Here is a 15,264-nt window from a genome sequence, read left to right as displayed (position 1 = left end):
AACGGCCGCTTGGTGCAAGAAAGCCTATGGCTTATGCTGCACCAGCCAAAAAAAAAAAAAAAAAAAAAAAATCCGAACAAAACAATGATAAAAACAAAAAAAAAAAAAATAAATAAATAACTAAATAATAATAATTAATAAATAAAAAAAATAAAATAAAAAATAAATAAAAAGGAAATTAAACCTATCATCCTATGTGCTTCCCTTACCCGAAAGTACTATCCAGATGCCCTTTGAATTTCCCCAAACTGTCGGCCTCTACCACCCATGAAGGCAACTTATTCCAGTAATTTATAACTCGCTGGCTAAAATAGAACTTCCTGCAATCCAATCTAAACATTTCCCCCCGTAACTTAAATTTATGTCCCCTAGTTCTAGCATCATGTATAATCTTGAAAATTTTGTCCTCATTCATTTTACTGATGCCTCTCAGAGCCTTAAACACCTCAATCAAATCTCCTCTAAGGTGTCTAGTTTCCAAACTCTGCAACCCACATATTCGAAGTCTTTCTTCATAAGGCCGCCCTTTTGCCGATCTCACCAGGCGAGTTACCCTTCTTTGCACCCTTTCAAGAAGCTCGATGTCTTTCTTCAGGTGCGGTCTCCATACTTGAACACAGTATTCCAAGTGTGGTCTAACATAAGCCTTATATAATGGGATTATCACGTCCCTATCTCTATTTGCAAAAGTTCGATAGATCATCGATAGGACACCATGGGCCTTCCTTGCAACCTGTTTACAATGCTCAGAGAATTTCATGTCTGACCGTATCGTAACACCCAAGTCCCTTTGTATCGTAACACCCAAGTCCCTTTCCTCCAGTACTGGCTTTAGTTGAACTCCACCAAGTGAATAAGTTTTTTTGGGATTACTGTTTCCCAGGTGTAATACCTTACACTTTGTTGGATTAAAGCACAGCTGCCATTTTTCTGACCATTCCTGAAGTCTATCTAGGTCTCTCTGAAGAAGCCCAGCTTGACAGTGATCATTAACTACTCTCCCAATTTTAACATCATCTGCAAATTTAGACATCACGCCCTCTATCCCTTCATCAATGTCGTTTATGAAAATTAACAACAACAGTGGTCCTAATACTGATCCTTGGGGAACCCCACTTCTTACATCAACCCAATCTGAGGAATAGCCATTTATCACAACCCTCTGCCTCCTGCCCTGAAGCCATCCTTCTATCCATCTAAGGATTTTCCCAGTGATTCCAACCTGTTCCAGCTTATAAAGCAACCGCTCATGTGGGACTGAGTCAAAAGCTTTGCTGAAATCTAAATAAACAATGTCGAAATTATTCCCTAAATCCAGCTCGTGAGTGACCCTTTCGAAATAGCGAACCAGATTTGTTAAACATGATTTTCCCTTTACGAAACCATGCTGAGTATCCTTGAGAATTTCAATTCGATCCAAATGATCCTGAATTCCACCCTTGATCATTGCCTCCATGATTTTCCCTACTACTGAAGTCAGACTGACAGGTCGATAATTTCCAACTTCACTTTTAGAGCCACCCTTATGTATGGGAGATACATTTGCACTTTTCCAATCCAAGGGAATCTCCCCAGAGTCTAATGATGCTCGCATAATTAGCCTCAATGGTTCAATGCACTCGCTTGCCGCCTCTCTTAAGATTATAGGGTATAGTGCATCAACTCCAGGAGCCTTACTGGTCTGTAGGCTCGAAAGTTTTTTCATTAAATAATCTTGCGAAATTTCAATATCATTAATTACATATTTTTTAACTTCGCTCCCACAATTTCCCTTTGCCACAAAAGGCTTTTCATTTGTAAATATCGATGCAAAATAACTGTTGAGTTCATCTGCAACGGCAGCTGGTGTATTTATTACTATCCCCTTTCCCTTACATAAAGGTCCGATCTGGTTTGTCCTGCTCTTCTTGGCATTTATATATGTGAAGAATTCTTTATCCCCCCTCTTTGCTCTGTTTGCTAGTGATTTCTCATAAACTGCCTTTGCCTGTCGAACCTTTTCTGTGGCTCTATTACACATCACCTTGTAGCTGTTATAGGCTTCAGTACTTTTTATTGTTCTGTAACCTTTCCATGCCACCTTTTTCTGCTCAAGTAATGCGGCAACTTCACTAGTCATCCAACTTGGAACCCTCCTCGTGGAGTATTTTTTTAATGGTATATACGCATTCAAGGCATCTGTGATTAATGTTTTAAAAGCGTACCACAGTTCAATTGTATTCATTCTCTGCGCGATATCTACCCAGTTAATAGAGGCCATGTAGTACCTTAAGGCATCGTAATATCCTTTTCTGAAATTAAAACCCATTAATTTGCCTTTTACTTCTGCTACCTCTCTCGTCATCATCCACCGTAGAACTCCGTGATCACTTCCTGCTACTGGTTCCTCTACTGTCAGCCCTGTTATGTCATCTGATTCATGTGTGATGATGAGGTCTAGGATATTCTTTTCTCTAGTATTTTCCCTGACATGTTGATACAAATAACAGTCATCTAGTTGATTTAAAAATTTTGTTCCCCATGTCGAGTTTCCTTCCCATTTACTCCAATCAATTAGAGGCAAATTGAAATCCCCCATAATAAGGCATTGACGCTTACTTGCCCATTCCATTTGCATGTAGAGGCTTTTGTCATAATCTTCACAATCACCTGGTCTGTAGATTACTCCTACTCGCATTATACCTTTGTTTCCAACTATCTCACACCATACAGACTCTATACTAGCATGTGAAACGTCTGAATCCGGGAAAGCTATCGTCGCACTCAGGCTGCTTCTGATAAGAAGCATTACCCCACCACCCCTTCTGTCTAACCTATCCTTCCAAAATACATTATACAAGCCGTACTGAAACTCATCATCCCCAATTTCCGGGTGGCACCACGTCTCCGTAGGCCCTATTATGTCCGCGTTACTTGTTTTAACCAGCAGTTCGAATTCGCTCATTTTATTGACGACACTTCTAACGTTACTGTATAAACAATTAAGATTTACTGTTCTTGTATATTTAACAACCCTAACACAACCCTTGAAGTTTTTTAGGCTCTCTTCCCTGGCATTAGCTGCCCGCCCACGTGAAACGTTTGTGCCCCCAGAACATCTAGATAATACGTCCAGTTGGGGTAACAGATAAGAACTCTTGAGGTATGTGCAAGAGTTACTTTGACCAATATTATCAGATAAACGCGTGTCAGTATTACCCACATCCCCCCTAACTAGCAGTTTCCCTGAACCTTTAAGGTATCCTCAATAATACTGGCAAAAACTTTTGCACCACCTTTGTTTAAGTGTATCCCGTCTCTACAAAACAAATTCCTTCTACCTACAAGTGTGGGCCATGCTGATAGAAATTTCCCCCCTAAAGCCTTGCAGATTCCTTCAAGTCTTGAGTTAATCCACAAGGCTCTTAACATATAATCCCTCCTATCGTGTCTGGGCAGAATTGCAGACACATAGACATTATGGCCTAGCTCGCGACATTTCCTCAGCATGGTCCTGTATTTTTCCAACAAATCGTCAGATCGTGTACGTTTAATATCGTTTGTCCCCACATGAATTATAATATTTTCTTTACCCCCTTTAAAATCTGACAGTCTGTTGGTGACATTATTCTTACCAAGGAGATGGACGATATTCCACTGCAGAACGTGTAAGTCATAAAATGGGCAGCGTCCACAGAAATTTCGATAGTCACAGAAGAGGATGAGGGTGTAATTCAGTTTCACGGATTGAGACATTTTTGGGACTCTAACTTGCAAGCCAAGTTTTCTTTTAAGCGGATACAAAAACAATTAGATGAGTTGTGCAGATATTTTTAAAGATTTTTAGTATTAGCAGTTAAATGAAGAGGTGGGCAAAAAGGAAAGTTTCTGTTTTTCTAACTGCACTTAAGTTCCTTCTATACACCATCAAAGTTGTATTTATGTACCAGTATAAGAAACCAGAAATATTCTTATTCTTCCTTGTTGATTTAAATTAAATAATTTGCACTTTGAAATCAAATATTTTTGCTAAATACTCTTAAAATATATTTGGTTTTTCTCCATACATTACAAGAACTAATTCTTTTGTTTATTTTTCCTTCACAGACAGCGATATTACTACATGGTTCATGTGTACTACATGCCATGGTTGCATTTAGGACCTTACTGTGTGGGACTGGCTGCTGGTTATTTCCTTTGCACGAAACCAGCTATTAGACTTAAACCGGTAAGTGAATCTTTCCTCAATTTCTGGGTATTTTCCCAACTCAATATAAAGGAATAAATAAATATTACGAAGTTTTGTGGTCTTCCAACTAATTATAGTAATATTCATTCGTCATGACGCTGCTCACCACGTAAAATGTTACGAAAACGAAAATACCGAATCTTGACTAATTTTATACTTCTGAACACAAAAATCACATTAAAATTTGTCGATTGGCTCTTGTTTTCGAATTACAGTTTGGGTCTCATATTTGCGATTTACTCTACATTATCTACTACGGCTCTCGGCAAAACGCGTGGCAACACCGCAGTTTCAGTACCGCAACGCTCTTATCACGTGATAAGTTGTTGTCGCCTCAAATGCGTCTTTAATTTTGTTGTAATAATCCTCGATTGCGGCTAGATAGTGGATGATTTGTTCTCAGTTAACTGTTGTTCTCTGTGAGATTCCTACTTTTTGCGCAGTATTTGTGTCGTGTATGATTAATATGCCTCATAATTGTATGGATAGTCCAGATGAATTCTGTTACCATGTGGAGAAGTCACGTTAGCTTCAAGAAAGCGTTCCTTAACTCGGGCTATAAAAAAAAGGCCTACTTGTTGTACTGTGGGTGCAAAGTAGGCGACCAGGACAAGAACTGGGTTCCACACAAATGCTGCCCTACTTGTTCATCAAAACTCAACGATGGGGTGAATCGAAAGGGACATTTTATGGCTTGCGCAGTGTCCATGATCATGATATGGAGGGAGCCAAAAATTCACGTCACAGACTGTTACCTCGTATTAGAAAAGGGATGACAATGAAGAAAAAGTGGACAGTGACGTACCCAAATATTCCACCTGCAATGCAATGCCTCACGGTGAAGTACTACCTATTCCTGAACAACCCTACCGTTTTTCTGTACACTCTGATTAAGATGAACACACTGATGAACATCAACTTGATATACACGAAGAAGTACAGCAACCGTCTACGTCAAGGATCCACCATTTTGTCGAAACCTTTTATGTTGTTGAAACTCACTATTTGTAAGGACGTTGATGGTCTAATGGCAGCAATAAACATGAAGCATGTTCCCGAAGAACGACAACTATTTATAGACTCTTATAAGGTTAGCCTTAAGGCTGTGTTATTACACAATGGAAATATGCTGCCTTCGATAACTCTTGCGTATGCAGTCCACAAAAAAGAAACATGCCCAAACATGAGAACATCCTCTCAGGTGTACTGTGGGGGTCTTATTTATTTCTTGTGGTGGTATTATTGTTTTTCTTGGTTGCCCTAATTTTCTTTTTATTTTAATTATTATAATTTATCCCCTTTTTTTAAATGTATATCCCCGCCAAATCCTCCCACTCAGCCAAATCCTCCCACTTAGCATCTGACTTGTTTGTTCTCAGAAGATTACCTGACTCGTAGGGGACCTTAATTATTTTAAGTATTTCTCCACAGGATTGGCTGAGTTTCGGAATGACAGACTCCAACACATGAATGTAAAATAAAACAATGTTTATTAACATATCATACAGAAATTAGCAATAGTATTTGGCCAAACTATATTTGGCTGGTGACTTGTTAATTCATTAACCTTTATATGTGTAAATATCTTGTTCAAACTCAATTGTTTCATCATCAGATATTCTATTCTAATACACATTATTATTCATTATGACATGGTGTCTCTTCATGTTCTTTACAGGGACTTCAATAGGTCGTGTCATACACTTTACATCGATTCTTCCCACTCTTCTTCTGAACAGTCTGTATAATAAACCAACAACTACCAGCCAATGAACTGGCTCACAAAAACCTTCAGAGTTCGTGTCTCAATTTGTAAAAAAATTTCATTTATTCAATTAGACACCCTTTCTGCATTCAGGTCAACAGGAAATATCAATCAATTCAATTAAACATTACCTTTCAGAACAGTTAATCCTCTATACCTTTATATATAACTTATTAATTAGCCCCTACTCAAATCAGAAATACTCTCCACAAATCAACTCATAATAAATTGAAATTTCAACCTTCAATTTTATACATATTATAAAAACCTTTCCCAACTTTAAACAATTCTCAGTTATCTATTATACCCTCTCCTTCCAGCAAGCATTTATATGAGGAGCTTCACTTCAAATTATAGGCTACGTCCGTCTTAAATACCTTACACTTTTATTTATATATTCATTACTTAAACCTCCCTCCTTAACCATATATGTCTAGTTATCTTAAAGTCCTCTCCTTAATAAATTAAGTACACCTATGTTGGTAAACTCTCTAGCACTTACGTGTTAGGCCTGGAACTTCCCTCTCTGCTCGGCTTCCTTTCATATCGGTCATTCAGGTACTGGAATGCGGGGGCGCTCTTTTGGGGATCTCGGTGATTACGGTGTTTCCCTACCGGATACTGCACGGCTGGAATCAATCAGTATCGCATACTCTTTATCGGTCAGCATTTCTTCTTCCGTGGATAGAGGGGTTTTTTCGAGTAGGTCAATGGTTCGACCACTCATTCGACTGGCTTCGCCTATATAATTCTCAGGGTGTGATTCTTCCTCACTATGGCTTCCATGTTTACAGGTGAACATTCCTACTGGCTGTCGGGATATGCAGAATTTCTATCACTGCTTCCATCTACCTCAGGTCTGCAGCTATCACCCAAACTAGACTGCTGCTCTGCTTTGTATCGTTCTCCAACTCCTTCAAATCATCCTCCAGACCGCTCCGAAAACTTCTTCCGACTCTCACGAAAACTTTTCCAGAATGCCACGAAAACCTTTTCAGAATCTCCCTCTCAAAATTCCCTCTATTTTCTTCCTGGCCAATAGGAGATCTGCACATCGTTTTTCCTGTGTTCTCATTTGTCTCCTCTCCTCTTCCGTGGGCGGGTCTTCTTTACTCTGTGTGCCCCAACTTCCGTGAACCTCGAACATACCAGAACAATCCAGAAAGAGAAGCGGAAGTTCAGGTCAACTGAGAAGCGTCACAGCTCCTCCCGTGACCTCACGCGCGCACACCTGGTGACGTCGCCCACCTCTAATAGCGTTTCACCGTGAAATCTTTAAGAGGGCCAGCTTAAGCACTCTTGGCCCTTTCTATGGTGCATCTGCCTCTGTCTTAATGGGGGATTTGTCATGGTATATTACTTTCACTCACTCGTCAAAGAATTTCTATACAAACAAGCTACTACTAAACAGAGAGTGACTGGAAGGTATTTTTGAATTCCAGTGTTTCTTAATCCATGTTGTTTGTACCAGAAAACCACTATTCGTATTACAGTTAAATTCTCATAATATTTAACCATTTTTATTAATTAATGTAAGGACGGGTCCTTACAGTACACTATGAGAAGTGAGTGGCAGATATGAGGTGATTTAAAGGTAATCGCCATTTTATTAGAACTACAAAAGGGTTACTGTAAGTATTGTTGCTTTCCTTACGAGTGGGATGGATAGTCGTGCTATGCACTAAGAGAAGAGGAGTTGGCCACAACGAAAATCATTAACACCTGGAATGAAGAACGTAGCATTTGAACCGCTGGTAGATCCAAATAAAGTTTTGCTTCCATCACTCCACATCAAAATAAAAAATTAGAAGCACTGCAGTCTGTTAAGAAAAGATAAAATATTGACATACTTCAAACCAAATTCAAAAAGCCCATAAACTTTTTCAAGAAATTAAAAAGAAAGTTTACACCTGTCAGGGGTAGTAGCTCCATTGTGTTAATAACAATTAGGAACACCACCGCTGGGGTTAAAATAGTTATAGAAATAATTCTAAGTAATTCTTTACTCTTTAACGGAACTTCGAGGAAGTCTTTTCATTAATATTAGTTTAATGTTATATTAGGAAAGCCTTTCATTTAACTGGATTGAACCCGATTACTACGCGGTTTATCATGCTCGATAACGACATTTAAAATTGATGAGATTTCACGAATTATATCTGATATTAATATTGATGTTTTATCTAAACTTATAACTGTTGTGAAATTTAAATTCCTTATAAAATGTACTGATAATTTTTATGCATTTTATAAAATGCATAAACGATTTTAAACCGACTTTATAATTTTTATTTTTTCTTGTATTTTTCTTGGCTGAACCATCATATACTGCATATTCTGTAGACGTTTATCTAATACATACTCAGTTCTATTTAATCGCTCTGGTGAAAACTCTTTTGACTTCGATTACTCGGACCAATTCTCAAGTAGTTGCTAGAGATTCGTCGTGAATCTAATGTTATATATCTGCATTGTCCTTAATGAAATCGTCTGTTAAAATTACAATGAAGAATAATACTAAATAGTAAACATAAGACATAAGTAGAAGGTGGAATGACAGAAAAAAATAAATATTTCCTATTTTACTAATTTTAGATCATAAAATGCTTATTCGGCCTAAGTTAGATTTACATGAGTGTGTAATGTGTTTTCTCTTCACAGATTGTGCAGTTTGCTGGTTGGATTGTCGCATTGGCATTCGTGATGTTGGTTTTGTATGGAGTGTATGACTGGAATCGTGGTTATCTTCCGAGCCCAGCTGTTGGAGCTATTTATGCTGCAACGCATCGAACAGCATGGGCCCTTGGGGTTGCGTGGGTGACTCTGATGTGTTGTACTGGAAGGGGAGGTAAGTTAGAAATTTCCACAAATACGAGAATCCCGTTTTACACAAGATAGGAACTTTTAAAGTAGATATTGAAATAAAATAATAAAGGCACTCTTATACTACGTGAAAATATTTTAAGAATTTCATTGTGACATACATTTAATAACTACATACAAACATGTCTTGTTCCGATTCCAATGTATGCCTCGACGATCTGGTCCTCTGCTTCCCTCACTAACATCAAAAAATTCATGGGTATCGAATACTGGATTTTAAGGTGGTTGAACCGTGTTAATGGCCACCCTTTCACCATCTCGAGATCAGTCATGTATGCTAACCTTGGTTGCACCCCTTGGAATCAGTTGCTCATCACAGGAAATCTGCGTAATCTCTGCCAACTCCTCACCGATCGCTTTGATGCTCCAAATGTCCATAATCTTGTTGCAGGCCCTAGGCTTTCCCGCGCCCTTTGCAATAGTGCTTGGAATCCCCTAAGAAGCTCATTACAGAATTTAACTATGCTTAGACGATGTTTTCCGTCAAACATCCTCGAAACGTACAACACCCTGAAGATTGAGCCCACAAGTTCTGTGATGAGAAAGCGTACAGATCTGAGAAGATACAGGACATGTACCATCACATACAACTGTAGAAGTTTCCTGATTATCTCCTTCAGGATGGAATCTCCCATGAACTCTACTTTACTGATGAATTAATTTGTTTTAAATCATTATGCTTTTTTTATGTATATGTATTAGCTGTAAATGCATATATTAGGACGCGTATGTTTTTATATGGTCTATCTTTTGCTTGTGTCATTGTATATATTTACATCTGCTTTATTTGCTCACTTTAGATATACGATTTCTATGTTTACTCTCTAACTTATAATGTATAAATGTATATAGGCACCCTCCTAGCTGAAGGCTGTTCAGGGGTGAAGCATATGTAATAAAATGAATAAATAATAATAATAATAACTAGAACTTTAAGTTTCAAGACAATGCTGCATCTCGTCTTCAACGTCCTTACGAATGTGGAGGGCTTACAGTTGCAAAGATCGGCTAAGACCTGGGCAGACAGAGTTTATCCCAGCTTTTAGAGTACGTCCTGCAATTATAAGTTTTTAATTTTCCATAATTTAACTGTAATTAATTAAATAGCTATAAACAGTTATGATATTTACCATGTTTAGCGTTGGTAACAAACCTTGACTTCCCTTTCAGGTATTGTGAATTGCATTCTGTCATGGAAAGTCCTTATTCCACTGAGTAGACTGACTTTCCTAGTCTACATGGTTCACCCTTTCGTTCAAACGTTGTTTTTTGCCAATTTTCGGGAAGAACTGCAAACTGCACATTATTTAGTGGTAAGTTGGCGAACAGAAATAGTTAAATTAACTAGAATGAGAATATATGCAGTTATTTCATTTGTTTTATTCGCTTTCAGCGTTCAATAAGATGTTTAAAATTAAATTAGAAATTTCATAAATGAAGTTTTTTCAAATATGACTGGGAGGAATTAGCTATTTCCTCCTACAAGAAAATGTGAAAGAAGCGAGAGAGATTTTAGCATTTATTTCTTGCACAACTTCAGGAATGAATTCATAGCCCTGCTGAGAGAAAGCTGTAATTCTGAACCTTCTTATCCACACATTGGAGTGAAAAAAACTATGTGGGATATGAGCCGCAAGATACAGCCAGAAAAAAAATCTAGCAGCGTATTGGTCTGATTACTCCCTTCCTCCTGCTTTCTTCAGCACAGTTTTATTAGAGTAGAAAGAAGTTACACATGCCAGGAGATCAGAGTGGGCATCCACTCTGATCTCCTGGCATGACTGTTTGAGTTGACTTTCAACCACAATTTGAGTTGACCCTGGTTTAAACCCGCTTAACTGCAGCATAAGGCGATCTTGTATTCTCTCTACCTTGTAACTCCTCTGCTCCTATGTGGCTTTCCCGGATTATAAACAGAAAACTTTTACTCTCTATATCAAAAATGCGAGTCAGGTGAAGCTATAATACCCATAGCTTCACTTGACTCGCATTTTTGTGTAATAAATTACACCCTATATTGTATCCATAATTCCTCATTGCACATTATACGATATTTTAAAATTCAAATAAAATATACATATCATTAAGAGAATCCTACCAATTAATACACGGATACACCACGGTTATTATCTTTGTTGAAATCATCACGTTACCAGAACTTCTGCCAGTCAGTAATTTGGTGCGCCTGCCGGTGCTTGACCAGACCAGATTTCTTGCCATAGTTTTAAAAACTGTACTCTGTGTTCACCAAACCGATTAGGTACTAAAGTGGAGTTTATGTTGATGTTGTTAGAAAAGGTAATAATCATGGTTTAAGAGTGTATTAATTGGTAGTTATCTCTTAATGAAAATAATCCACAAAGGAAACGATTCTTTCAATGTAACGCTATGCTAAAACAACAACAACACGTGGTTGTATCTGCTTTCCACGATATTTTTTTGAAATCCGTATGTGGTTCTGCTGTCCATCAGATTTTATTTAGCTGAAACTGAGTAACTCGAAATGAATTAATGATTTATTAATTTATTACATTAATCAGTCATAAAATTAATTGTTTATGCATTCAGTGGAGAAGTTATTAGGAACAGCTCGTTATTTTATTTTTAATTTGCCTAGAGATTTTGTAGGTTACTACTTAATATACGCAGAACCTTTGTATCGTTCGAATCTGCCGCCATTGCTTTATATGTTGTTGTTCAAATCGCTTAGGTTAGCATTATTTGGATAATTTTATATTTATTATAATTAACTTTAACTTTCAAGCGCAACCCTGGTGGCATGGTAGTATTATTGCTGCGTAACTGGTGTATCGATAAGAACATCCGAATTTTAATTATTTATAATTAATAACATAAACTTCATGGCACAGCCAGTGCATGGTGTTATTACTGCATTGGGTATATTTGTTTAGTGAAGAATATTTTAATTATATTGAATTTGAACCGATATCATGCCCCAGACCATAGCAGCAAAGACTCGAGCTAGTGAGAGTGCTGTCTCTGTGGTGAGAACTAAGGTGAGCAGCTGCCTTCCGAATTACGGAGGACTTATGTGATTGACATTGACCCTTCATGTCTGACGACTACTGTGCAAGGTGGTGGGGCAGTGTTATGGTGTGGGGAATGTTTTCTTGGCACACGTTGGGTCCATTGATACGCATAGATTCACGTCCGAATGCCACATCGTACCTAAACATCGTTGCTGACCAAGTGCATCCGTTCATGTTGACAGTTTATTCTCAGTCAGATGGTTACTTCCAGCAGGATAATGCGCCGATGCACAAAGCCCGAATCACTATGGAATGGTTCCAGGAACATGACAATGACTTTTCTTTGCTGTAGTGGCCCTCTCGATCCTATTGAAAATCTTTGGAATGAGCTGGAAAGGGCTGCTCGCTGCAGCCCTTTCCAGCTCATTCCAGCTCTTGCCTACATCTCCGTCGAATCTCAAGGAACTGCGTGACACAAAATTTCAGCATCTTGTTCAATCCATGTCTAGACAAATTCAGGCTGTTTTGAAGGCTAAAGGAGACTCAAAACGCTACTAGGTAAGTGTACCTAATAAAGTGGCAACACAGTTTATATTCTGATGGCTCCAAATCACATTCAACCTCTGGAGCAGCGGAAGTATTTCTCTTTGTTATCATTTCGGCACTCCTTGCACCTGAATAAGTAGCTTGTCAGCGAAACTACATGCAATAAAATTAGCTTTAGAAAATCGCAATATTTACCCATCTTCAAAATAAATAGTATGCACTAGCTCTCACAGCTGAATTACTATAAAGAAAAATCCCATCTATAAGGATCACCGTGTTTTAAAGAAATCAGGAGCCTGCTGTTGATTATCCTTAGACATTCATTGATTACCTTAAGAAATTTTTCGCAGACAGAAGTTTTCTGGTAGGTTCGAATCCAGACCTCTCAAAACGAGTGACAAGTGTCGAAACCACTATTCTGTCAAGAGTATAAATTAGCCTTGCTGACTGAATATCAAAACTTCCAGTGCAAGCCGATGAGGTGTTTCTCCGGATTGCAATGTCTTCATCAAACATGATTGTTGCTGCAATTTATATAGGTTTCTTCATTTTCTAGTTCTAATCTCTGCATGATACAACTGCACCTTTATTTCCTAGTCTTGTTGCTCCATTTCCTTCATCCTCCGCGTTTGGGTCACTAAGGATGCTTTAAGCACGTAGGCTTGTAAACAGCTGTATGTTTGAACATATTTGTGTGTGGAGGGGGTTTTCTTTTCTTAATAAAATAGCTGCTGAGTTTACCAGTAAATATGATTGCAGCGTTATGTAATTTCATTTCTTTTTTTCATTTTCCCATTAGGTATTCACCTATTTTGGATTTGTGTGCATCAGTTACGGCATTGCTTTTGTTCTCTGCATGCTCCTGGAGAGCCCTATGGTTGGCCTAGAAAAGATCTACCTCCAATCGCTGTCTAATTCAACCAGCGAATCGTCTCCGAAAAATGAACCAAATGAAATTAGGGAAAACAATAAAACTACGTGCATAATCGAGTCCAAGGATGCGAAGCAAAATGGCTGTGACAATAATGGTTTTGTATGTCATTTATAACGCACATTACTGAGTAAAATTACTATTCCTCCATATCATCCTATGTAATTTTCAACTAGCTTATATCTCATCATTAAATGTTTTCATTTATGTTAAATATTGTCATCGAATAATTTCATTTTATATACTCAGATGGGTCAATATTAACGACTTAATTATTTCAGTAAGAAATTTAAAGCACAATTTTAATCATTCTTAGTAAAGGTGAATTTTATAAAGCCACAAGGTCTCCAAAGGTATTAATCTCTTAGGAACAAAGTACTCATCATAATTTGCAATACATTAAGAACTGTCTGTGCATAGCATAAGTAGCCAGTGATTAGGATTCTTCATCGATGACATTTTTGAACAAGCACCAACGTACACACTTTATAATTTTGATGTAAATGGAAGGGCATGTGTGTTCAGTATAGTTTAGCTGATACTTGGGTCAAATGATATTATGATTGAGAAGGAAGTTGCTAATAGTTCAGAATTTTGCCACAAAATCGCGAAGAGAATCTAACCTTTTTCTTCAAGTGCCAATCTTTAGCAAGAAATGTTAATAGCCAACATGAGCTGCATTAATTGGTTGAAGTGAATTTTTAACAGATACGTCATGCAATTGGTCATGTAACGAAACGATATACAAGTTCAATGCAGATTCAAGCTCCGTTCACGTTGAGTTGGGTAGTTTGCTGGGCTGGGCAGGATAAATACCCAGAACACTTCACTGTAAAACCCATACATCCCCACCTTAAATCGGAGAGTATATATAAGACCACAGTGGAAAGACGCCTTTAAGAAATTCATCAGTCCGTGGTGAAATTTGAGTCCAAATGTTTCCGGATAAGTGAAGAAACTATAACTACACTCCTGAGAAAGTGGGAATATGGTGATTGAATTTATATTATTATCCAGTGGTCTGCATGGTAAATAAATGTGTCTGCACATCGGTGTTGCTTGGAGACTCATCTCATCTGCTTACTTTTGACACGAGATGGTACTTGTATAAAAATTCACATCCAGTAAGTCAATCGTCTGATGATTGATCTTGCTTATGAAGGCAGTTATTTACAAAGTGATAAGAAATAGGCATTTTAGCGATTGCCCAGATTCCACTTGAGTACAAATTATCGATTTAATAACGTATAGGACTTCTCCGGCAGAGATAAAGATCTGGGCGCAACCTGAAGTTTGTTCTTTTATATTGTAGTTGATGCAGCGTAAAATATATTAATATACTTTGTGTAGTTAACTTTACGACACAAAGTGGGGAATATGACCACAGGATGCCAATCAGTATAAAATGTCTCTAAATTGAGTTTTCTGTGATAGCTTTGCCTGTTTTGAGGGAAGAATCATATTATTCTTGCCGTGTAACCTAAACTCAGCTATGGTGCCGAAAAAAAGCCTATAATGATCCTCCTATTGAGATGTGATTGGAATCCAAGCTTTTCCCACAGAGGAAGGACAGTAATCACAACCACCGTGTTTACTGGGATGTGTGTCTGTGTGTGTTTTGTCGTATGTAAGGCGACCCCTAAACGTTAGTTCATCTCCGCCATGGTTCTCAGTGATGATATACAAAACTCTGTACAATGGCCAGAAATTAGTGTAGTGTGTGTTGTATTGTTTAATTGTTTCTGGTCGCTTTGCTACCAGGAAGCAGCGATCACCAGGAATGCTGCTTCCCAATACCCGCCCACGCCACGAGGAGGCAGGCTCAAATATACATGTACTAAACTAAATGTAATATTTCCAACATCCATAGGAAGAAGCGCAAATCCTATGGATGCAGCAGTCTACTATAATCACGTTACGG

At 38.0% G+C, this 15,264-nt stretch overlaps 2 protein-coding genes across 2 annotated transcripts in view; one reads left to right on the top strand and one right to left on the bottom strand.

Moving 5' to 3' along the window:
* The window catches only part of LOC150087190 (nose resistant to fluoxetine protein 6-like), a 55,097-nt gene extending 45,209 nt beyond the window's left edge, over positions 1 to 9,888 (top strand). The window contains exons 10-12 of the mRNA XM_090371270.1: positions 4,087 to 4,207; positions 8,655 to 8,841; positions 9,821 to 9,888. Coding sequence (XP_090227396.1) covers positions 4,087 to 4,207; positions 8,655 to 8,841; positions 9,821 to 9,888 — 376 coding nt within the window. The remainder of the gene's footprint in view (positions 1 to 4,086; positions 4,208 to 8,654; positions 8,842 to 9,820) is intronic.
* LOC150087189 (uncharacterized) overlaps positions 1 to 10,119 on the bottom strand; it is a 94,508-nt gene extending 84,389 nt beyond the window's left edge. Inside the window, exon 1 of the mRNA XM_090372404.1 lies at positions 10,007 to 10,119. Coding sequence (XP_090228530.1) covers positions 10,007 to 10,070 — 64 coding nt within the window. The 5' untranslated portion in view covers positions 10,071 to 10,119. The remainder of the gene's footprint in view (positions 1 to 10,006) is intronic.
* Between the last annotated feature and the right edge of the window lie 5,145 nt (positions 10,120 to 15,264).

This window comes from Mastigoproctus giganteus, chromosome 4 (assembly GCF_048544385.1).
Source record: "Mastigoproctus giganteus isolate SK-2022 chromosome 4, ASM4854438v1, whole genome shotgun sequence".
Classification (NCBI taxonomy): domain Eukaryota; kingdom Metazoa; phylum Arthropoda; class Arachnida; order Uropygi; family Thelyphonidae; genus Mastigoproctus; species Mastigoproctus giganteus.
This window is presented reverse-complemented; position numbering and strand designations above follow the sequence as displayed.